General features: G+C 34.1%; 8 protein-coding genes across 8 annotated transcripts; 3 read left to right on the top strand and 5 right to left on the bottom strand.

Annotated features, from left to right (window-relative positions):
* Positions 1 to 82: 82 nt before the first annotated feature.
* Positions 83 to 2782, bottom strand: cgd5_2530 (protein with 12 transmembrane domains, possible apicomplexan-specific protein; the record flags this gene model as incomplete). The annotated part of the gene is made up of 1 exon (XM_626190.1): positions 83 to 2782. One exon carries the CDS (start codon positions 2780 to 2782, stop codon positions 83 to 85), a length of 2700 nt encoding a protein of 899 aa, XP_626190.1.
* A 725-nt stretch (positions 2783 to 3507) lies between these two features.
* Positions 3508 to 4107, bottom strand: cgd5_2520 (conserved hypothetical protein; the record flags this gene model as incomplete). The annotated part of the gene is made up of 1 exon (XM_626189.1): positions 3508 to 4107. A coding segment is annotated over one exon (600 nt), but the record flags the coding sequence as incomplete, so codon positions are not given.
* Positions 4108 to 4542: 435 nt separating this feature from the next.
* On the top strand, positions 4543 to 5430 carry cgd5_2510 (Cdc2-like CDK2/CDC28 like protein kinase; the record flags this gene model as incomplete). The annotated part of the gene is made up of 1 exon (XM_626188.1): positions 4543 to 5430. A coding segment is annotated over one exon (888 nt), but the record flags the coding sequence as incomplete, so codon positions are not given.
* A 771-nt stretch (positions 5431 to 6201) lies between these two features.
* Positions 6202 to 11061, top strand: cgd5_2500 (ubiquitin C-terminal hydrolase of the cysteine proteinase fold; the record flags this gene model as incomplete). Its single annotated transcript, XM_626187.1, has 1 exon — positions 6202 to 11061. The coding sequence occupies one exon, from the start codon at positions 6202 to 6204 to the stop codon at positions 11059 to 11061; it is 4860 nt and encodes a 1619-aa protein (XP_626187.1).
* Positions 11062 to 11407: 346 nt separating this feature from the next.
* On the bottom strand, positions 11408 to 12370 carry cgd5_2490 (hypothetical protein with 5 transmembrane domains within C terminus; the record flags this gene model as incomplete). The annotated part of the gene is made up of 1 exon (XM_626186.1): positions 11408 to 12370. The coding sequence occupies one exon, from the start codon at positions 12368 to 12370 to the stop codon at positions 11408 to 11410; it is 963 nt and encodes a 320-aa protein (XP_626186.1).
* Positions 12371 to 13119: 749 nt separating this feature from the next.
* On the bottom strand, positions 13120 to 16344 carry cgd5_2480 (ubiquitin domain at the C-terminus; the record flags this gene model as incomplete). The annotated part of the gene is made up of 1 exon (XM_626185.1): positions 13120 to 16344. The coding sequence occupies one exon, from the start codon at positions 16342 to 16344 to the stop codon at positions 13120 to 13122; it is 3225 nt and encodes a 1074-aa protein (XP_626185.1).
* Positions 16345 to 17984: 1640 nt separating this feature from the next.
* On the bottom strand, positions 17985 to 18923 carry cgd5_2470 (GCD14 RNA methylase; the record flags this gene model as incomplete). Its single annotated transcript, XM_626184.1, has 1 exon — positions 17985 to 18923. The coding sequence occupies one exon, from the start codon at positions 18921 to 18923 to the stop codon at positions 17985 to 17987; it is 939 nt and encodes a 312-aa protein (XP_626184.1).
* A 431-nt stretch (positions 18924 to 19354) lies between these two features.
* cgd5_2460 (RNA binding RGG repeats plus RRM domain containing protein) lies at positions 19355 to 21928 on the top strand (the record flags this gene model as incomplete). The annotated part of the gene is made up of 1 exon (XM_626183.1): positions 19355 to 21928. The coding sequence occupies one exon, from the start codon at positions 19355 to 19357 to the stop codon at positions 21926 to 21928; it is 2574 nt and encodes an 857-aa protein (XP_626183.1).
* Positions 21929 to 22175: the final 247 nt, after the last annotated feature.

The following is a 22175-nucleotide window of genomic DNA, read 5'->3' as shown; positions in this document are numbered from 1 at the left end:
GTTTGAATACTAAAAAAAATATATAAGTATAAAATCAATTAATGCTGCAATATAATGAGCATATAAGAGATATGGGAGAATACTATAGAGGAATAGTTCCAATAGTATATGGAAGTAAAATATTCCCAGGAGAAGAGAAAAATCCTGAAGAAGAGTATTTCTTGACTATATTGTTGTGAGAAATGTAGGGGAGGGAGATTTGGTTAATAATTTGCAAGAGTTCATTGTGTTGAATAGAAGCTTGTTTGTCTTTAAAGAATGACTGTTGAAGACTAGAATTTTTCCATTCTTCATTTCTATATAATTGGTTGAAGTTGGAAAGAATAATTGAAGACTGGTTGGAGAAATTTGGGATGATGGTATCTTCTTTAACAATATCTCTAAGAATCTTCTGAAATAAGATTTTGAGTTCAAATCTTCTGAGTGCAAGAAGCCTGATAGTATGGGAAGTAATTCCATAGAAAATCATGAAAGTTATGTGCGAAACAAATACTCCAAGAGATGCCCATGTAAAACAAAGTGTAAGTAAAATGCCTCTGGTAACGAAAATGAATAAAACGTCTCTATAGAAAGTAGACAATAGAAGGTCAATAAGTCTGATTCCTTTGATTGTATCAGGACCAATTAGAAGCTCGTTCATGCTTACTGGGGCAATTCCAAATCTGCAATTTAAAAGAAGCAAACAAGATCCAATATTAAGATAGCCGACTTCATCATCTCTGGAACTTTTACTTTCGTTTGGAATCTTGTTAATTTCGATTTCTTGGTTCTTTTGCTCAGTGTTAACAGGAATTTTGTTTACAATCCACTGTTTTTTTGAAAATGGAGTTGCAAGTCTGAGATGTTTTCTTCCGAGAAAGGCACTAGATAGAGGGAAATAATTGAATAGTAGGGTAAGGACTGCGGGGCAAACGCAAAGTAAAACCAAAATATTCCCAATATCCATATTGACCCCAGAAAGAAAAGGATCAACAAACTTTGCATTTCTTATGCTGTGAACTACAAAGAAATAGGAGCTAAAGATTACAAGTTGGTAAATTGCCCCACAAAAGACTTCAAAGTATTTTGTCATTCCAAACCACAATAGGTTGTATGAGACAAAGTTAATACACATAAATGAAATATAAGTTGCATTGCACTTCATTTTATAAAATCCACCTTCTTCAGTTAAATTTGGGAAAAACCAGTTCAAATTACATTGAACTTCCATTCCACCTTGTTCTGGTGTTCTACATACCACAGAAAGTGCAATTTGGGAAATTAGAGGGATTATAAGTGCAAGAGAAAGCCTGATATTTTGGAATTGAGTTACATTCAAGGTGTTATCGAGAATTGAAGATAAATATGAAGATTGGCCACTTCTTTGGAACATGAAAATGATCTGCTTTAAAATCGTCCCAAGAGAAAAACTTCGAGCTGGAATTTTTCTAGTTGAATTAATATCTTTAATTATGTGGTCAAAGTTTCTTTTAATTGTAGAATCAACTTCTTTGCTCGAATGGTCATTCCTATTTGAAAAATTTTGAGAAAATTGTCCTGAAGCATTTTCTTGGTAGCCAATTTCGTCGTTATTTGGGATTCTTTGTCTAATACTCATATTAAAGGATTTCTGTATATTTCCAGTTGAAAAATTATTGCTACCAATATTTTGCATACTAGAACCTTCATTTTTTGATGGGAAATTATTTTTAAATTGGGATGAATTATTATTTAAGCTCGAGCTAATGTTATCTGAGCTCAAATTTAAATGATCGCTAAAATCATCTTTATTTTGAATCAAAGGAAGCTCCATTGTATTATTTCTGGTTTCAGAACGCTTACTATGTGTCACCTGAGGCTGTTGACAATTATATGGAAGAATAGTTCTTTTAATAATCGAGCCACTTCTTGCTTCATCTTTACTTACAATGCTTGAGAAGAAGCTTTCTCTTTGGGATTTATGAGATCTTTCCTTCTCAGCAAGCCTGCATTGGTTTAACCTTACAATTTGTAATGGGATGAACAATATGTTCTTCATAATCCATGGATTAAACCCTGGAAATACTGGAAAATGAAGCCAAATATATGTTCTAAGGATCAATAGAGGAATGTCAACAAGAAATATACCAACCAAAGCTGCGTGCTTTCTTACTATATAAACATCCCCGCCCTGCCTTTGAGAAATAGTTGGTTCTCCTCCACTTGTTGGAAATGATAGACCATGGAAAAACAATACCAAAGTTAAAACAATACCTGAGTACATATAAATCCAAGTTGAATGTATTAATAGACTTGCTGGGTACTGCTCATGTTGCATTTGAACAAGTATATCAATTAAGTCTAAGAGGACATGCGTAACCAAATCTGAGTGTAATAAACTTTCTGTTGAAAGCACATAAATAGGTGAGCCATATAATTGTGGAGCAGCTCTGAAAGACAGGAGAATATAAATTGCTGGCGTAATGAATAATATTGTTGGGATGATTGAAGAGGGAAACAGTGTATATGGTAATCTATCTATAAGCGTTGTATTTGCATGGGTATCAAATGATTTGTGCCAAACTAAAAAAACCATTTTAAGGGTTAATATCAAACTATACCAAAACCATTGAAGACCTCCAGAAATAGCACTATTTGACTCGTGTCTTCTGAGCAAAAAGTTCATTAGTAATGGTATGTCTCCTATTAAAAACATTAAAAATAAGAAAGTATCTTGATACATCCAAAGGTACATTATTACAGCTTGCACTGTAAACAGTGATGCAGCAAATGCCAACGAAACTGTGGAAAATTTGAGACCCATTTTCTTTAATTATTTAATTTCGATATTTATGTATTGTAAAACTTTCAGAGTTTAATGTATTTATTTTGGGTAACTACTCTTTAATTACCAAGTAAGGGCAGTTTAAAGATTCTCAGGAAAAAAAACATTCAATTCAGTGTTTTAAAAGTTTCATATAACATAATTATTCCCAGATTATGACTGAATATGCTTTAAGTCTATTTCGTTATTTTTTGCCAACTTTCTCAAACTTTCTTTCATGAAATAAGGAATCCGGACCTCACATTTGGGCGCCAACATATTAGTGAATAAAAGTATTAGGCATGGGATCTGTCAAATTAAAAAAAAGAAACTAAAAAAAGAAGATATTAAAAGACGAATTCGAATAAATAAGTCTCAAGAATTGAGATCAAGTTATTTATATTGAAGCAGTGCGATTGGTTAATTTCTAGTGAATGGAATGTTTTTTTGTATTTGTTTTTTTAATAGGAGTTAATTGTCAAAGCTGAATTAACACAGAAAGGTAACAAATAAAGAAGCATTTACAGTGAATTAATAATTAGAGTATATATATATTTTTGATGAAAGCTTAATGGAGGATGATTCAACTCTTTGACTTTTCGAAGTTTGTAATCTTTTCGAAGAGCTCCTTTTTGGTGGACATGAGAATATTATCTATCTTAGAGTTTTTGCTGGATGAATATGTTATTTCAACTAAAGATTAAGAATTTATTTAATTGAGTTAATTAATTAAAGTAATTTAGTTTAACAAAAACGCAAAATAGAAAAAGAAGAAACGTACCCAAGCTTTCTTCCTCACCACTATTGGTATTTTTTGAATCAGCATTTTCTATATCAGAGTTAATTTTTGAGGTTACTTCAAGATTGTCCCAGGTATATCCTTCATAAAGACTGAATCTTGACATTTCACTCAATGTATCAAATATTTTTTCCATACTAAGAAAGGCTTCTGCTGTTCTGTGAAGGAAGACATTACTAAGAGTTGGAGCTTCATAAATTGTACCTGATAATATATAGTAGATATTGAGAGGGATTTCACGTTGGAACTCAATGAAAAACTTTTGGATTATGAAAATTCCGAATTGGTTAGGAGTGTTCCAAGTAGATCCAGGAGGTTGCGGAACATTTCCAAGACCTTCTTCGTTAATATAAGTTATTCTATATTCAAATCCTTCGGAAGCACTAAAAATATGGAATAGGATGAATTCAAATTTTTTTGCAAGAATACATAAAGATCGTAGTAATGAATAATACAGGCCAGAAAAATGGTGTATTATTCTTACAAGAAACTTACTCAGTGTGCTTCCCAAGTTTTCTTTGAATATTTAGACTATTTGGGTCGTGAAATGGGGACAGATAAAAATATTCCAAAGCATTCTCTGGAGTCAAAGTAAATCTTCCGAGCCAGAGATCATCTCTAAAAGAACAGAGGGGAACTCCAAGGATATCAGTCATAATATTAGATTGGGAAATATGAAGATTTAAACTTTAAAGGTAAATTAAAGCTACTTAAACTCTCACTTAATTCCATATAATTTTCCTACCTACACAGTTTATGTCAAAAGGGTATGTTAGCATATTGGCGCCAAACTTTGAGGTAGAGTTTTGCACAGGTGAGGGTTAGGGGCAGGGAAGAAAGGCAGCGGAAAAAGGCGGTAATAAAATGAGGTAATTTGACATTAAGAGAATTTTGGTAATATAAAGGGGCTGATAATCCCAATAAACGTTCTAAAAGGAGGTATATTTGTGGATTTCTGTATTTAATGGAAAAGTATCAGAAACTGGAAAAGGTTGGAGAGGGGACTTACGGGGTGGTTTACAAAGCCAAGGATAGTCAGGGCCGAATTGTAGCGTTGAAAAGAATTCGATTGGACGCTGAAGATGAGGGAATTCCTTCCACAGCAATTCGTGAAATATCACTATTAAAGGAGCTTCACCACCCCAACATTGTGAGCTTAATAGATGTTATCCACTCTGAGAGATGTTTAACTTTAGTTTTTGAGTTCATGGAAAAGGACTTGAAAAAAGTACTGGATGAGAACAAGACAGGATTACAGGATAGTCAGATAAAAATATATTTATATCAGCTTTTGAGGGGAGTTGCTCATTGTCATCAACATCGGATATTACATAGGGATTTGAAACCACAAAACCTCTTGATTAATAGTGATGGGGCACTTAAGCTGGCTGATTTTGGACTTGCAAGGGCATTTGGGATACCTGTTAGAAGTTATACTCATGAGGTTGTAACTCTTTGGTATAGAGCTCCCGATGTATTGATGGGCAGCAAAAAGTACTCGACTTCTGTTGATATTTGGAGTATTGGTTGTATTTTTGCTGAGATGATTACAGGAAAGCCTCTTTTCCCTGGTGTAACAGACGATGATCAGCTTCCGAAGATATTTTCAATTTTAGGAACTCCGAATCCTCGTGAATGGCCACAAGTTCAGGAATTGCCTTTATGGAAACAGAGAACTTTTCAGGTCTTTGAAAAGAAGCCTTGGAGTTCAATAATTCCTGGATTTTGTCAAGAGGGAATTGATTTGCTCTCTAATATGCTTTGCTTTGATCCAAATAAGAGAATTTCCGCAAGAGATGCTATGAATCATCCATACTTTAAAGATTTGGATCCTCAAATAATGATTTGAATGAATTTACTTTACCTAAACGTATTAAGATTTGGATTAGTTCATCGAATCCTAAGGATTAATTTTCACCAAGTTAATTAAACCCCTATATTATTCGTTTATTCTCATTATAAAGTATTTCATTATTATGCGGGGTTATTATATATTGTTAAAGCTGGACAGAGATATTAATAGAGTTCAAAAAGTTTGAATTATTTCTTTCTACCGCTATTATGAATTAAGATTTTTTGCTATGCCCTGTTATTTACAAACAATAGTTCAAAAGTAATATTAGATTTATAATCTTTTTTTTTTAGTTTTACACTTTGACTTAATATCGTACATTTTTGACTTAATTCTACCTTTTTTCAATTTCAAAATATACTAAAAGTCAAAATTTTCTTCCAAAATATTTTCAGCCTTTTCTTATTCTATTTAAAATTTATATTGCATGAAAAAAATCATTAAAATTTGTAACGCCGGTATTGGATTACTGTCATTACCCAGTTTAATTAAAAATAATAAAATAGGCGGCAAAAGGCAGTTTATGAAAAATGTACACAATTAAAAGGGTAATAAAATAAATAATCTCACAAAGCTAAGAAAGCGATTTTTTTATGAAAAAGTTAGAAAAACACAAGTAATTGGCCACTTAGTCTTCACTGAATAGGAGACTTACGCTGTATAGGAGACTGAGGAAACCAACATCCTGGGCCGGGTGGTGGCTCGGCCAATTATACTCAAGTTATTATATGAAGAATTCCAAAGTGTGGGAGCTTCTACATTGAAGTTATGAGACAAGAATGCGGTGAAAATAAGTCTCAAAAGAGGCCTTATGATAATAGTTCAAAGGGTTTGGATCCTTTTTTTGATGAAGGATATAAAGAAGAAATACATGATGATGTTTCACTTCAAAGCTTATATATTTATAATCTATATAATCCTCAACTGGTGCTTCTAGACTGTAATGTACAACTTAACCCATTTGGCTGCTATATGATAAGCGAAAATGCTCCAAGAAGTACAAAAGGAATCTGGAGGAAGAATATTCTAAAAGATTGGTTTGGACTCGAGGGAGAGAATAAGTCGTCATATGGGTTCGATTCCCAGGGGATGCGATTTTTGACACAGTCAGGCAGTACAAAACATTTCGGGAATATTTTTACAAATCAGGACGGGAGCGGGGGTGAGAAAGTTCAGAAGTATGTGTATTCTGGGATAAAGAATTTGGGCGCAACCTGTTATATGGGGTCGTATTTACAGTATTTATTTATGAATTTGGATTTCAGGTCAACTTTTTTGCGTATTAATTGTAGCCAGATTGCGGGGTTAAGGAATATGGGTGGAAGTCAAAGCTCTGTTGGTTCTCTTTCTAGATCTGGAGGGGCTAAGTCGATGGAGGGAGAAAGTTCTCTGAGTTCTATGATATTACCAAATATTATAGATTCAAATATGAGCAATGACACAGAAAAGGAAGAGACAGGTGAGAAATTTTCACCACCTTCTACTCCTCATTCTTCGTTTGATGTGATAATAGAACTTCAAAAAATATTTAGGCAAATGGAAACTGGCCGTATTTCTGTGGTCAATCCGATAGGCTTTGTAAAGACACTGGGGATAAGTACGGAGAATCAGGAGGATGCTACTGAATTTGCAGTTCTGTTGCTTAGCTTATTGGAGGCAAAACTCGAATCACTTTCGAAGTTATCCAATAAGGATATGAGTAAATCTTTGAACAAAGATGCGAGCAAATTCATTCCGGACCTCTTTAGAGGCACTTTAAGTTATACAATAGAGTGTGTTTCCTGCAAGAATAAGACATCAATAGAGGATCATTTCTATGAACTCAGACTTCAGCTTTTAATTAATAGAATGGAGGAGAAGGGCGATTCTGAGGATGCTAATAGTATTGAAACTGGGAAAAAGGAAAGCGATTCTATGAACGTACAAGGATCGGCAGAAGATGGAGAAGAAAAGATAAGACAGAGATCAAGGGAGAAGGAATTAAATCAGAAGAAAGTTTTTTCTGGATATTCTATGAACAGTACTTTAAAGTTGGAACATGCTTTTGATAACTTTTTTAAACAGGAGTTACTGACAGATGAGAATCAGTATATGTGCGAAAAGTGCCAGCATAAAACGGATGCTATAAAAAGATGCTTAATTGACAGACTTCCTCCTTATCTACATGTTTGTCTTCAAAGATATTGCTATGATTCTATCTCTAGAGCTAGAAAGAAGGTTTCTGTTCCTGTTGATTTCCCTCACATTTTGAATCTTAAAGAGTACTGCAGTGGAGAACACAAGTCAAAAACTGAAAGCGCAAACAATGATCCTCAAGATGAACAATTTTACGAATACGAGTTTATTGGTATATTAGAGCATCAGGGGCAGTCAGCAATGAGTGGCCACTATACCGCATCTTTGAAGGATTTTCAATATTTGAGCGATATTGAAGCTAGTAATAGAGATGCCCCACTTAAGCTTGCAGAACCAAAATTAGAGGTTTTGGAACCAAAAACTCTTTTAACACCGAATCTTGGGGAGGAGGCTGTTGTTAAAAAGAAGCGGGGTAGGAAGCCAAATAGCCTTAAAAAACTGGAGGCTTTGCCAGTAAAGCCTCAAGGCGAGGATTCAAAGAGATCTAAGCCCGAAAGTGAAGCTTTTTCTGCCTCTCCGTCCTTAGACTTGATTAACAGGTACAGAATCGCTCAGCTTATTATCCAACAGCAACAACAGCAACAACAACAACAACAGCAACAACAACAGCAGCAACAACAACAGCAACAACAACAGCAACAACAACAGCAGCAACAACAACTCCAACAACAACAATTCGAACAGCAACGGCAACTCCAACAACAACAACAACTCCAACAGCAACAGCAACAACAGCAACATCTCCAGCAACAACAACAGCAACAACAACAACAGCAACAACAACAACGCCATCAACAACAACAGCAACAACAACAACAGCAACAACTCCAACAACAGCAACAACTCCAACAACAGCAACAACTCCAACAACAGCAACAACAACTTCTACAACTCCAACAGCAACAAAAAAACTACATGCTTGGAGGGACGATAAATGCAGGGATAGGAGGAGCAGGTTTTAATATGGGGGTTGCTGAGCATTCCTCTGTAGAAAAGAACGGAAGCATAAGCGAGACACCCATAATACATTCAGTTGCTACTCCGGAAACTCCTATGACGGCCTTGAATCAGGCATCTCCAATTTCTCTCACGCCATTGGCTCCTCTTGGAGTTTTGAATCCTATTCCACAATTTGGTGTAGGGTTGTCTCCTTTAAATGGATTTTCTGGCCTAAGTTCTCCTTTAGTTCAACACCAATTACAGTTGCAGAATCTATATAACTTGATTTACTGTAATAAACAGGGACATCTGCAATCACATTTGATTCCAAGTTCAGGGGCTGGGAATGGAAACTTCACAAATATTGAAGAAGTTAACCATTTGGTTAGTAGGGAGATAACAAATGAAGGGCATAAAACCAAATCTATAGATGAATCCTCTGATGATTCAACCCTAGTAAAGTCCTCTCTGGGATCTACTGCAACAATAACTCCATCGAAGATCCAAGAATCTCAAGGATCGTCAAACATCTCAACCACTCCGAATTTAGGGAACGAACCAAATATTTTTGGTAGCTGCAATGGTAGCAATAACAACGCAATGCTCAGCCAGTACATCCAATACTTGCAGTTCATTCAGGGCCAACAAGTCTTGGAAGCCAACAAAAACCTTATATTAGGCTCTCTATTAAACCAAGGAAATGGTCAGCAGAATCAAATCCAAAATCAAATTCAGAACCAACTCCAGCTCCAAAAACATCAGGAACAGATGAGATTACAACAACATTTTGTAGGCAGACAACCCGGAAATGACTCATCCTTGTTGGATAAAGGACAACAAACTCAAACTCGTTTTCCTCTAATCAACTTTCAAAACTCTGAAGAAAAAGGTCTTAAGGGAGGAGGAGCACCAGCTAACCAAAATTCCAAACTGAAATTACCTTCCCAAAAGCTTGACTCTAAATTAGACTCCAGCACAACTGAACAATGTAACCATTCCAAAAAAAGATGGAAATGGGTACATTTTGATGATAGCGAAGTTCAGGAATGGACTCCCAAGTTTTCCCTCTGCAATAACTCTAATATCAATCGAATGGTCACTAGAACTGGGTATATGCTCATTTATAAAAGAAAAGATTGGGCGCCACGACAACCCACATGCAATACCGGTATTACGAATGCATGCACTGATGTGGACACAAATATGGGTTTGGTGCCAGGAATGTCATTAGGCGGGGAGTTGGGTGTGAAAGAGTGCGAAAAGAATTTAATTTTGAAGAAGTTGAGTGTTTTGAACTTGAGGAAGCAGAATGTGACATTTTTAAAGAATGTTATATTAAGACCTTCTATAGATAGATGGCGAGAAGAGTGGACTAAAAGACTTGAGGCATCAAAGGATGATGACAATGAGCTAGTTAAGAATTATTTGTTTGGTGGGTTTTTGGCAATACCCAATGATTGGTGGATGTGCTATGTTCACGGAGATGACTTAGAGAAGATTTTGTGTCATAACTCTGGTGAATTCATCAAATTTTGGAGCTATGAGAATTTATATTGCAAACATTCTGTAGTTGAAGGAGGAAAGCAAGGAAAACATGAGGAAGCAGAAGGTAGTAAATTTTTAGACCCATTTTTGTTCTGGGAGGGACGGGTGAAGTTGTTTCCTCCTGAACTTCTTAGCGCTTTGGTTGAATGTATCTCCAAGGAAAACTCTCTGCTTAGAGAGTATTATTCTTTGGATGATGGGTACGTAACCAATGACTCAGTTAAACAGGAAAATTCCAAGAAAGCAGATACTTTTAATTTTGATTCTGAAACTCAAGTTGAATGTTTGAATTTGAGCAAGAGTATGTGCTTAAAATGCGTGGAAAGCTTATATGGAATTCTAAATATTTCTTTAAAGCAGTCAAGAATTATTTACGAGATTATGAGGACTGACATTACTAATGAGAGCGAGGTCTGCTTGACCAGCACTAGGATGTTTAATAGCTTGATAGCAAAGTTTGACTTGAAGCATAAAAATCCTGTGCAAATGTTTCAAAGGAAACAAAGCCAACTTAATGATAAGTTTGGGATAGTTAGTCAGAACGAGAGCTCCACAATAGATTTTGATTATAACTGGAGATCAATTTTTACTGATATTAAAAGAGATATTCAGAGAAATGGAAATACAAGTGAACAGATGCTTCTTCAACTTCATAATGCATCTGATTCACATTCTTTTCAAGCTGCAAGTATTGAAAATGGATTATATAAATCAACTAATAGAGTGCAGGATTGGTCAAAAGATATTGCATTAGGTTCGGCAAAATGTCCACATGGATCATATGTGAGATCAAAAGTTTCTGGTAAGACAGTGATTTTGATTCCTCTGAGGTTGCTAGAGGAGTTTATGTCATTGGAGGAGCAGAGGAGTAGAAAGATAACTTCCTTTGTATTATTTAATAAAGTCAAAAAGGACAAAGAGGAGATTATTGCCAGTATTTACAAGAAATATTTGAGATACAAGTGCAGTAACAAGCTACTTCCGTGCAAACATTGTACAACGCCGTAATGCCATTCAATCAATTTTCTGGCTTCCCTGGATTAAGTGGGGATTAGTGGATCTTGTGGATTAAACAAACAAGTAGAGATAACACATAAAAAGTCAATTCGGCAAGTTTTTGAAACATTTAAGCTTTGGCATTGTATTAGTGCTATTTATACAATAACATCGTTATTTAGGTTTGTTATTTAAAAACTTATTTTTTTTACCTAAATACATCCTATTTATAGGTCTTTGTATATTATATCTATTAATCTACTCCTCTTTCTATTTACTCTTTACTTCTCATTTCATTTAATATTCTTTGACTATTTCACAATTCCTAACTTTTATTATGGATAGAAATATTCAACTCCTAAAAGAATAGGAACTTTAGGAGAATAATATGGAGAATATTAGGGATGATAACACATAAGGCCACGTTTAAGTGGGTGTGAGTTCTACTCCCATTGATAAATAGTGAATTATAGAGAAACATCATATTGAAAAGTGATGATATAGTAAGAAATATCCAGTTCAGGATGGTATGGTTAAACAATATAATAAGTAATATTCCGGGAAAATACGTCAAGGAACTGTATCCATATATAGTGAAAATCAAAGTTATTGGAAGATTCTCTCTGTTGTATAGTAGAATTCCATAAATAACAGAGCAAGTAATGGCAAGGCTGGTGAATATATATGAGAAAGACATTGTAAGACGAGTAATATCAGGATTTAAGACGTACTTGGATTTGAGATGTGGAAGAATAGTTGAGTATGTACCAATGAGCATAGCCATAGTTATATTTAGCCAAAAAGGTCCATAAAGATCACTACGTTTATTTTGGTCAAGACTTTTACAGTAAAAAAGTTCGAAGCCATTTTCAAATAAGTCATTTTGTCCTTTATGAGGGAAAACAGAAATTCCACTAATTGCAGGATTTTTTATATTTGTCATAAATGTATTAATATTTTTCAATATACTTTTCTTTGAAAATGTGACTAATGCAATGCTAATTAATCTCTGTTTAATTTCTTCAGTTGTAACGTTAAAGTGTCCTTTAAGTACTTGCCAATTGACCGGATTAAACCATCCAAGGAACCTAGAGACTAAATCCTCACCTTCAAGCCCTTTTTGAGTTTGGCCACTCATGTAAGATTGTCCTATTTCACCACCTATAGAAGTTCCTGGTTCAAACTCATCAATTCTACCCAAATAACCAGAATTCTTTAAGGGTTGAGATTCAACGTGAGTTTTTCTATCAAAGGTCTCAAATTCCAGCTCTGAATCTAAATTCACAGTTTCTATATTGAAATTTAAGTCGTCCACATTCATTATTAACAATATGAGCTGATTAATAAATAGTAAAGGCTAGAGAATAGGAGAATTTACAATAGTAAGATTTCAAAGTTGCTTAGTTTTAAAATGTTATAGTTAGTCCTGTACAGAGATTCCTTTTAGGAAAGAGGAGTTTAATTAAAAAATTTTATTATGGCAATTTGTATCCTCTTTTTTTTTTTGTTTTTATTGCTGATTTAGTTGAATTAAAGTATTTTTGCAAATCTGAATTTCTTTTTTACTAAATTTGGCCACAAAAAAAGTATATAGAAATTTGAAATAGTTATTTCCTTCTTATTATTTTCCTTCTCCAAACTAATCTGATCTTTTAAAAAGAAAAAATCCGCTTGTTCAGTTAATTATTCAAATTTTAATATCCCAAAAAAAATTATTTATTTCTTATAATTGACACGTCATTGGGCGCCAAGATGTGGGGTATCATAAAAAATAGTACACGTAATAAATAAAAAATGCATGCATATTGCAAATAGAAGCAGTTGTAGAAGAATTCGCATGCAATTAGGATGTGTACAAATTATTCAAAAGAAAGAGAAGATAGTTAAATAGTAATAAAAATCGAGAAAAAAATAAAGTTTGAAATTAAGTTTTAAGAGAAGGTTTGTATGCAGAATATCCAAGTGAATGCATTGTAACTGGGAATAGAAGAAGTGAAAAAAAAATTAGGGAAGTAATGATGGTTGGATCAACACAAAATTAATAATCGAATTGAAATGTTTGTAAATTGTTTAAAGGGCGTTGCTTCCATTGTTGAAGTCGGAAATGATTGAATTGCTAACATTATCATTATTAATCCTAGTTCGGAGAATAACCTCAATTGTGTCATTCTCGGAAACATTGTAATCGTAGGGAGAAAGATTGAGATCGATTTCAGAGTCTTTATATATGAACATTACGTCTGTGACAGAAATATTAACGTTTCTTGAGTAGCTTTCTGCCAACCTAGAAAAGGGAGTGCTCATAGATGCATTAAACCTGAGTTTTGGAAGATATGGAAAATGCACAGAACCAACAAGAAAAAGAGAAATCCATATTTTTTGAGAGTATTGAAGCGTTTTATAGCCGATTGCAAACAATACTGTTGGACCTCTTAATATTCCATAGTCAATTGGAGATAAATCTGGAATAAGTCTATCTTTGATTCCATATCTAAGAATATATAGGTCAATTATACCTTCATGAATAGCTGCAACATCTCTAAAATACCTAATGAGCTTTCTGAAAGGAGCTGTGATTGGTATTCTGAATAGACTTGTTGGAAGACTGTTTGAAGATTCAATGCTTCCGATTATATGAATTTCTATGAGACTTGGTGATATTGAAGTTCCACTTTCTGGAAATGTTTGCAAGTTTAATAATAGTGATTGATCAGTATTTGAAAGTTCAGTTTCTTGCGAGTTTTGACCTGGATTACTTGATAGATTTGAGTTGGAAAATTGAGTATTTTCGTTCATATCTTGGTTATTGCCATTATTAATCATATTGGTATTACTTCTAATAATATCACCATTTAAATTACCACCATTAACATCACTACTACTATTACCACCATTAATTTCATCCCCAATTTCACCAGCAATATCACCACCATTAAGGCCATCTGGAAAATTGATTGTTTGGCCAGAGTTTTCTAGAGAATCGATGATCTCTTGACTAATTTGTTCATCTCCATAATTATCTTGATTTTCATCAGCATTAAAGTTAATTCCAAGAGACTGATTGTTTGCAAAGTTTTGGGAAACTACAATAGTCTCAGGTTTCCTTCCTGATGCTCTTGAGATTATTTTCGCAAGATTAGCATTAGAATGGTTGGTAAAGATCATCTTCTTAACTTTGGGAGTATAAGCAGCCAAACACTGAATTGCAATTGGAGGAATTCTGCAATATTGAGAATGAAGATTAGCAACACTACCATTAAATTCTGAGTTAAACATTTCAAATTGGTTAAACTTCTCATCAAAGGTTTGAATAACTGAAATGGATTTTGCTTTTGATAAAAGTGGGTATAGCTGACCAAGAATTGGAAGGTACAAATCAGATTCGAATAAAGTCAAATTTTGAACATAAGAATTGAAGATTGTACGACAGCAATGAGTTCTGCAAACTAATCTGAAATTTGAAAAGTCCTTTAGAGGCAGATAGCTGCATATCTGAGAAAGAAGGTTCACAGAGATATTTTTACTCAGATTTTTCTTATCACGAGAAATTCCTAATGCAGAACAGCCATGTACTTGAGAATCATTGATTTTTACAATGCTCCTGGATCCAAAGTATGGAACCATTGTATATTTACTGCAAACTTTAATTAATCTGGTACTACCAATGGTTATATCATTAGGAAATTCTTCTTTTCTTTTTGATCCACAACAATTGAGATCTTCATCATGAATTTTCTCGAAAATAAAGTCTTCCAAGTTCTTCTCATATAATTCAATATCACTGTATTTACTTTGAAATGCAATCTCTCCTCCTTGGGTCCATTGATCAGCACCCTCAATTATTGACGTTCGAGCTTCAACATTGATCTGATTCTCAGTATTCATTTCATTATTGTTATTTTCATCTTCATATTCATGCTCATTTTCATGCTCATTTTCATGGGTTTTATTAACTAACTTGGCTCCAAGAACCATGGAATTAGCGTTGATCAATCCAATCAAAACTTTTGGATTAAATGCTCCTTTAGAAGTGATTCCTGGCCAAATTGCTTCGCCTGCGTAAATATTTGGTATATTTTCAGCTAATTCTCCATTCGTTTCAGTACTATTTTGAATTACCTTTCTGACTTTGATATATTCCTCATGTGGGGATGAGCCATTAAGAAATATTCTAACTTTGGTTTCAAGTGCAAGAATAAGCATTTCTTCATCATTTAGTACCTTTTCAATATCGTCAAAAGTGCTGGAATTTGATGAATTATTGTCATCACCATTTTTGGAATTAATAAGTCTTAGCCATGAAAAATAACATGAAGGACAAGAAGTAGAGTTATAAAAGGGATTAATGAAAAGTGGGGTTTGAAAGAGTCCGGGATTCATCTTAAATAAATTCACTGTTGAAATTTTTAAAGTCATGAAAAGTCCAACACGAAGGGAATTCATTGGATAGTATCTATTCCAATTTTTTGATTCAATCAGTTTCACTTGATCAACTTTGGGATTTGTTTCAACATTAATTTCTCCATTCTCAAGATCTTCACCAACTAAACTATTAAAGTATATACTTTTTTTAACATGATTTGAAAACTCAGAAAACTTTTCTGTTAACAAAATGACCATTTCCTTTTGAGCAGAAACATTAATTCCAATTCTATCCTTATCTTCATGAGTACATGAGTGTTTCAATCTTAATGGAAAGCATAAATAAAACATATCATGTAAGTGGAATGCATCTTTTACAGTATGAAGGATATGTTCAATATCTTCACAGCTAATCCAATTAATTGGTGTAGATAATGGAAGGCTATGGCTATTTACACTCACAGTTCTACAAAGAAACCATTCAGTTTCTTCTTTAGATTTATTTTCATGATTTGAAGATAATTCTAATTTCAAGAGAGGATCTAATTTACTTTGATCACAGTTTTCTTCATCCAATTTGAGCTTCTTACACTCTCTGGAACTTTGAAATGGTATCTTTGTGTTATTATTATGAAGAAAAATATCATTAATTCCAACAAGTTGAAGTAGCCTTTCAAATACTAGCTTCAAGAGTTGTGAGACGTACTTACCTTGCTCTTCTCCACAATAAAGAGCAAGTTCTCGTATATCACAAGGAGTGTACATTACGCTATATTGGTAATTTGAACTATTTTCAGGAGTCACTTTTGATAATTTGAAACTTTCTGGGATTTCCAAACATAAGTAACCAGTATTAAGTATATTTTCTGTAAGTTTTTCATCCAAAAATTCCTTCCATCCTTCAAGTTCTGGTTCAATACATATATTACTCATCTTTAATGGAATCAATTATGCTTTCTACCAATTTTCAGAACTTCATATAAGAAATCTCAATGCTCAGTATTTATTCAACTAATTGTTATTAAACTTTTCACTTATGTATTGGTAAGAATTAAACAACCAGTCTTGAGTGTGTGGGATTGAAAGATCACATAACTTTCAAATTATTTGAATTTTGAGAGCAATTTCCACAATCTCAATTTGCGTTCCAAATTCTCAATTACTGCTTTTGGAATTAGCAAGATCAATGCAAGAGAATTGTCTTATTCGATATATATGGCCAATCTATCTATCTCACGCACAAAATACCTTTCAATATATATATTTCCTATAATATATATATTTATATACACGTTTAAAATGTAACAAGAATAAGTCAGAGTCGATTGGGCGGGAAACTAAATTTTAGCCTTTTTTGGAATATGTAATAAAAATATAAAGATTGGGCGTGCTTGTGAGAAAATTACGAAAAAAGAGAAGAATAACTGGGATGATAAGGAAATGAATAGGAGATAAAAAGAGGGTGTGTGTGTAAGATGTGAGGAAATAGAGACAAAGATAGAGAGGAAAAGAGAGAGAGCGAAAGAAGAGTGTTAGTTGAGTTATTACAAATATAAAGGATTATAATGACTAAAGCAAATTATTTAGTGGTATTGAGCATTCCAGTATAATAAATATTACTAATGGTGGTTTGTCTTTCAAGCATTTCTTTGTAATCATTGAGTTCCTTACAAAACTCATTCTTTGTTTTGAGATCTTTGTTAAGCTTTACATGATACCTATTATAAAGTGCAAGGAACTTTGGATTTAAAAAGGAAAAAAGAAGAATTTAACAAAATAAAAATAATTAAAAAAAAGAATCAGTTGATTTAAAATGGTGAATTCCAGTTTGGTTTAAAGGGAGAATAGCTTCAGTTTATGTTAGATAAATGAGAGATTTAAACTTACGTTTCTGTTGAAGTATGAACGAAGGTTTGGACAAGAGAAACGTTGAATAATCGAACTAATCTCTTTGGTAACTCGAGTTATTTGGCAGCTCATGTACTTGTTGGAATTCAGATTTATTCGTTTAATTTACTTTTGCATTCAAATAAATACATTTTTTTTCCAAACAAATCAAATTTCCCGCTTAAATCGATTTTGGCAATGAGGGGATAAAATATGCAATAATGGAAAAGCAAGGCTTGAAATAAGTGTAATATATAAATATATATATTTTTAATATTTGAGGATTTAATTGCATTATAATTAATATTTGTTTATAAGAAAACTAATATTACCTGAAATGGTACAATAGTTGAAAAAGATCATGAAGAGAAACAAAGTAATGAAAAACCTTTATTAATTCAATACCGTATTAATAAAAATAATAGCCTGTCTCAAATTGCATGCATGCAATTTTTGATCGAAAATTTAAAATTGGATTAAGAGAAAGAAAAAAATAAATTGATTGGGATTGAATTGAAAGATAATTCTTATAATGTATTGAAAAAAAGTTATGGCTTCTTTTTTTCCCTTTTATTTTGAATTCCATCGGTAAATTGCATAATACATGAATAATAATATATATTATTTAAGCTACATGCTCAGCTCAATAAAAAAAAATGAGAGAAATGTTTTTATGAGATCACATTTTATGATTTAATAGCAAAAGACAAATAACCTGTATGGCCTCTCATTGGAAGTTGATACCTTAGACCTTTTGTAGGGAACTTTTTTGAAGATCCTCTAACAATTCCCCAAGGTTTATAAAGTACTTCAAAAGTTCTTATATGGATATATTTGAGTAAGTTAAGTTCATTACAGTTCTTGGATACCTGTTCGATACATGGCGAGAAAATTACAATACTTGCTCCTTTTTGAAGAACTTGGTCTGCATGTTTAATGGCAATCCATGGGGAGGGAAGATCAAGAAAAATTCCATGAATAGTGGTTTTCGTAATATCTAAAAGAGGAGATATAAAGCCATCCTTGCATACATCTCTATGCTGGCAGACAACATTGGAAATACCATATTTTTGAAAGTCTTGGATAGATTCCAAATGGCGTTTCTGATCATACTCGAAAGTATAAACAGCTCCACCAGGATTTGTTGACCTACATAGTGAAACAGTAAGAGATCCACTTCCAGTTCCAGCTTCAATAATGTTTTTTCCAGGGGATGCATCCAAGAGCACACATATTAATGAAATGTCAGCTTGGTAGAGTATTTGGGTACGATGATTGAGGGAAATTGAGATAAGTTCAGGAGAAAGTTTCAAAACTACCATCCACTTTGATTTGGATGTATCAAATATTCGACTTCCAAAATTCTTCCCAATAATCTCATTATGTAAGAAGACCCCATTTCTAGTCTGAGTTCTTCCATTTTGTTCCAGAAAGACCTGTATAACCATTTCGTATCCTCCAAACAAAACCACCAGGTCTCCATTCTTGCACATCTCATACCTTCTTCTCTGGGTATAACTCTTATTCACTATATTACTTCCCTCAAAGTTTTCCTCCAAGTCTTCAAGAGATGCTGATACATTTCCTAAGTTTGTTGGCTCCGGTATTCCTTCATCCTCCTTCATTATTCCTTCCTTATTAAACAAGCTACTTAAAATGAATACTGGATATAAGCCCTAGAGTGTCAAGAGCTCAAAACAACGAATCAAAATATAACCAGCTCTTCCCTATTTATTCTGAAAATCTTTATTTTAATCTGTTACCAGTTTATCAAAATTGACTTTAAATAAAATTCTTCATTGGCGCCAATTGATACCGCCACAAAAAATATTGTATCAAACTAATTATATATAAAGAAAAAGAAGAGGAGAAAAATTGGAATATTAATTGAGATTTGTTGGGTCTTTCAAGATAGAGAAGGCGGATAAAGGAAGTTTGAGGATAAGAGGAAATATTTGTTTTTTCCTTTGCGGAGTTTGAGTTGAGTTTGCTCAACTAAGTGGAATTATTGGAGAAAGACAAAGCTATTGTTTGTTTTGAGGAATAGATCGATAAAATGGACAATAGGGATTGTGACAATATTGATGAGGATGATTGGTATGCAGGTTTAGGAGTGGTTCCAATATCATTGGAAAAGACATATTCATCGGCTCCAATTCAGGGTTCTATGGTGGCAGCTGAATCTAATATGGCTCGTGAGGCTGACCATCGAGACAGTGAATTATTGAATGAAGATTTAACTAAGCATGGGGTTGCATCTGGAGGAAATTATCATGGAATAGAGGATGTTTCCATGTCAGATATGAGTTTGGGCCGTGAATTGGGACATTTAAATCAAAATCAAAGAGAAAACAATGCATATTCTGGCACTAATCAAGAAGGATTTGACTTAGTTTCAAGATCAGGAGTTGCTGGATTGAAAGCTAGACATGAAGGGGAGGATTTCCATGGTGAAATTCAAGAAAATGAAAAAGTTATTGCTTCAACTACAATACTTGAGGAGGAGGAAGAAGAGGAGGATATAGGAGGAGTAATACTTGCAGAGGAGGTTAACAGTAGGAGTTACACAAACATTCCATATGGTAAAGGAGTTTCAATAGCTCCAAAAGCTAGTAAATCTGTCTCATTTGTAAGAAGAGACCGAGTAGTATTCCTTGGATCTCCCCCAGAATTACCTGAGAGAGTGAACCCTGATCCAGGAACAGGAGGAGCTATGACTCGAGTGGGATCAATCATAGTTATTTCAAATCTAATGTGGTGGATTAATGATATACATGTACGTGAGCTAGCTACTGAATTTGGAGCTATAAGAGCAGTAAGGATAATAGAAAGGCCTAAGGATGGAAGGTCTTTGGGAATTTGTTTAATTGAATATGTTAATTCAGATAGTGCTCCTAAAGCACTACAAGGTATATCAGCAAGCTTTGCAAATAAGTTTGAGGGCCGCCCATTATATGTGGTTCCTTTACCTCTTCACGGAGAGTTACATATTGCTTTGGATAATATTACTCCTCATTGGAGTAGGGGCGGAATTATTACTGAGGAGATTTTGGCAATGATATGCCAATTAGTTGGAGTTGATGTACAGACTGCAGGTCTAGAGATCCAGCCAGAGACAGGCACTATTGTTGGTTTTGTACAGCCTAGATTTGCTGATTATGCATCATACTACTTCCCTGATGGTACTCCGTCTTGGTTTCCTCCTTTATATGTTGAAGCACTTAAGCATTTAAAAGATCTAATTCCTCCATCTAGACTTCAAAACAGACCAGCAGCAACAGCTTCAACCAAACATCCTTCATCCAAGGCAAGATCCAACTTTAACAATATTTCTAATAATGCTGGTATTACCAATTCAAATTATGTTAATATTGAAAGCGATTCAGATCAATTAAATCACTTTGATGAAGATATTGGAGGAGTAAACAGTGGAGAAATGAAAGATTCGACTTTATCTCATAATAATGCCAATCACCATACAAATTCTGCTTTAGGAGACCATCCAAATAAGGGATTAAAAAAGAGTCATGATAGTAGCTCAGGACCAAATTTGAGTAGTAACTATAACAATTCTAATAATAATAATAATCAAAGTATGGAAGAGAGTTATCAATATAGTAATAGTGGACGTGGATCTAAGTCTGTTAAATATGAACATGGTTTGTCTGATCACCACTCAACAGGACAAAGCGGAGGATGTGAAAGTAATAATGGAGATATGGTTAATTCATTTAGGGATGATAACGAACATTTCAATACTGGCGGAGGACAAGGATCTGGATCAGGAGGAGGTGGCCAAAGTAGCAGAAGGTTTGCTGGCCAAAGACGTGATTATAGAGAAAGAGGAGGAGATCGCGCGGAAAGAGGTGAGCTTGAGAGAGACAGGGAACGAGGGGATCGGGGTGAAAGAGGAGAAAGAGGAGAAAGGGGGGAACGTGGAGATCGAGGAGATCGAGATCGAGATCGAGATAGAGATAGAGACAGAGATAGAGATAGAGATAGAGATAGAGACAGAGATCGAGGAGAAAGAGGTGAGCGAGGAGAGCGAGGAGAGCGAGGAGAAAGAGATAGAAATAGGGATAGAAATAGAGAAAAGAACGACAGAGATCGGGTAGATAAGGGAGATATTAAGGCTGAGAGGTCTGAAAAGGAAAGACACAGAGATAAAGATTGGGAAAGAGATAGAAGTGGAGATCAGGAAAAAGGTTCAACGAATAAAGGATCAGGAGGGTCATCAATGGTAACTTCTAATATGAAGGAAGGCTCTGAGAGAGGGAGCGGAGGAGGAAGCGGTGCTAATAGTAAGAAATCTTCGGGAGGATCTACTACTCTAGGCGGAAATTCTTTAGAGTACGGAAAGTCTAGCAAATCTTCCTTGAAAAAACATAGATCATCTAGTGAAAGTTCTAGGAGTAGAAGTCCTCAAAGGAAGTCATCTTCTAAACATGTTAGGAAAGATTTGGGTAAATTTTCTTCAAATTCGTCAAAGGAAAAGCCATGGGAAGGTAGAAGCTCCGGCGGAGGCGGTAGCAGTGGTAATAATGGCTCAAGAGGGTCTAAGAATTCTTATAGAGAGAGTAGGTCATTAGCAGAAAGAGGAGGATGGGAAAGGAGGAGTAATAGGAGATAAAAACGCAAATAGAGAGTTTGCCATTTCTTGGAAAATGAGCATTATATTATTAATCGGTACTATGCATAACTAGAAAGTATGTATTACTTTTACCATGGCTACCACTACTTCCACCACCTAAATATCAGTTTTTTTTATTTTTTAATATTATAAGAAATGATCAATTCAGTATTGGAAAAGTATATAATTCTCCAACACTACATTACTATTATATTATATATTAAATTGAGAAATCTTACAGTAGCTT

The sequence above is a fragment of the Cryptosporidium parvum genome, chromosome 5 (genome assembly GCF_000165345.1).
Source record: "Cryptosporidium parvum Iowa II chromosome 5, whole genome shotgun sequence".
Classification (NCBI taxonomy): Eukaryota; Apicomplexa; class Conoidasida; order Eucoccidiorida; family Cryptosporidiidae; genus Cryptosporidium; species Cryptosporidium parvum.
Note: the sequence above shows the minus strand (reverse complement) of the source record. Positions and strands in the feature narration are given on the sequence as shown.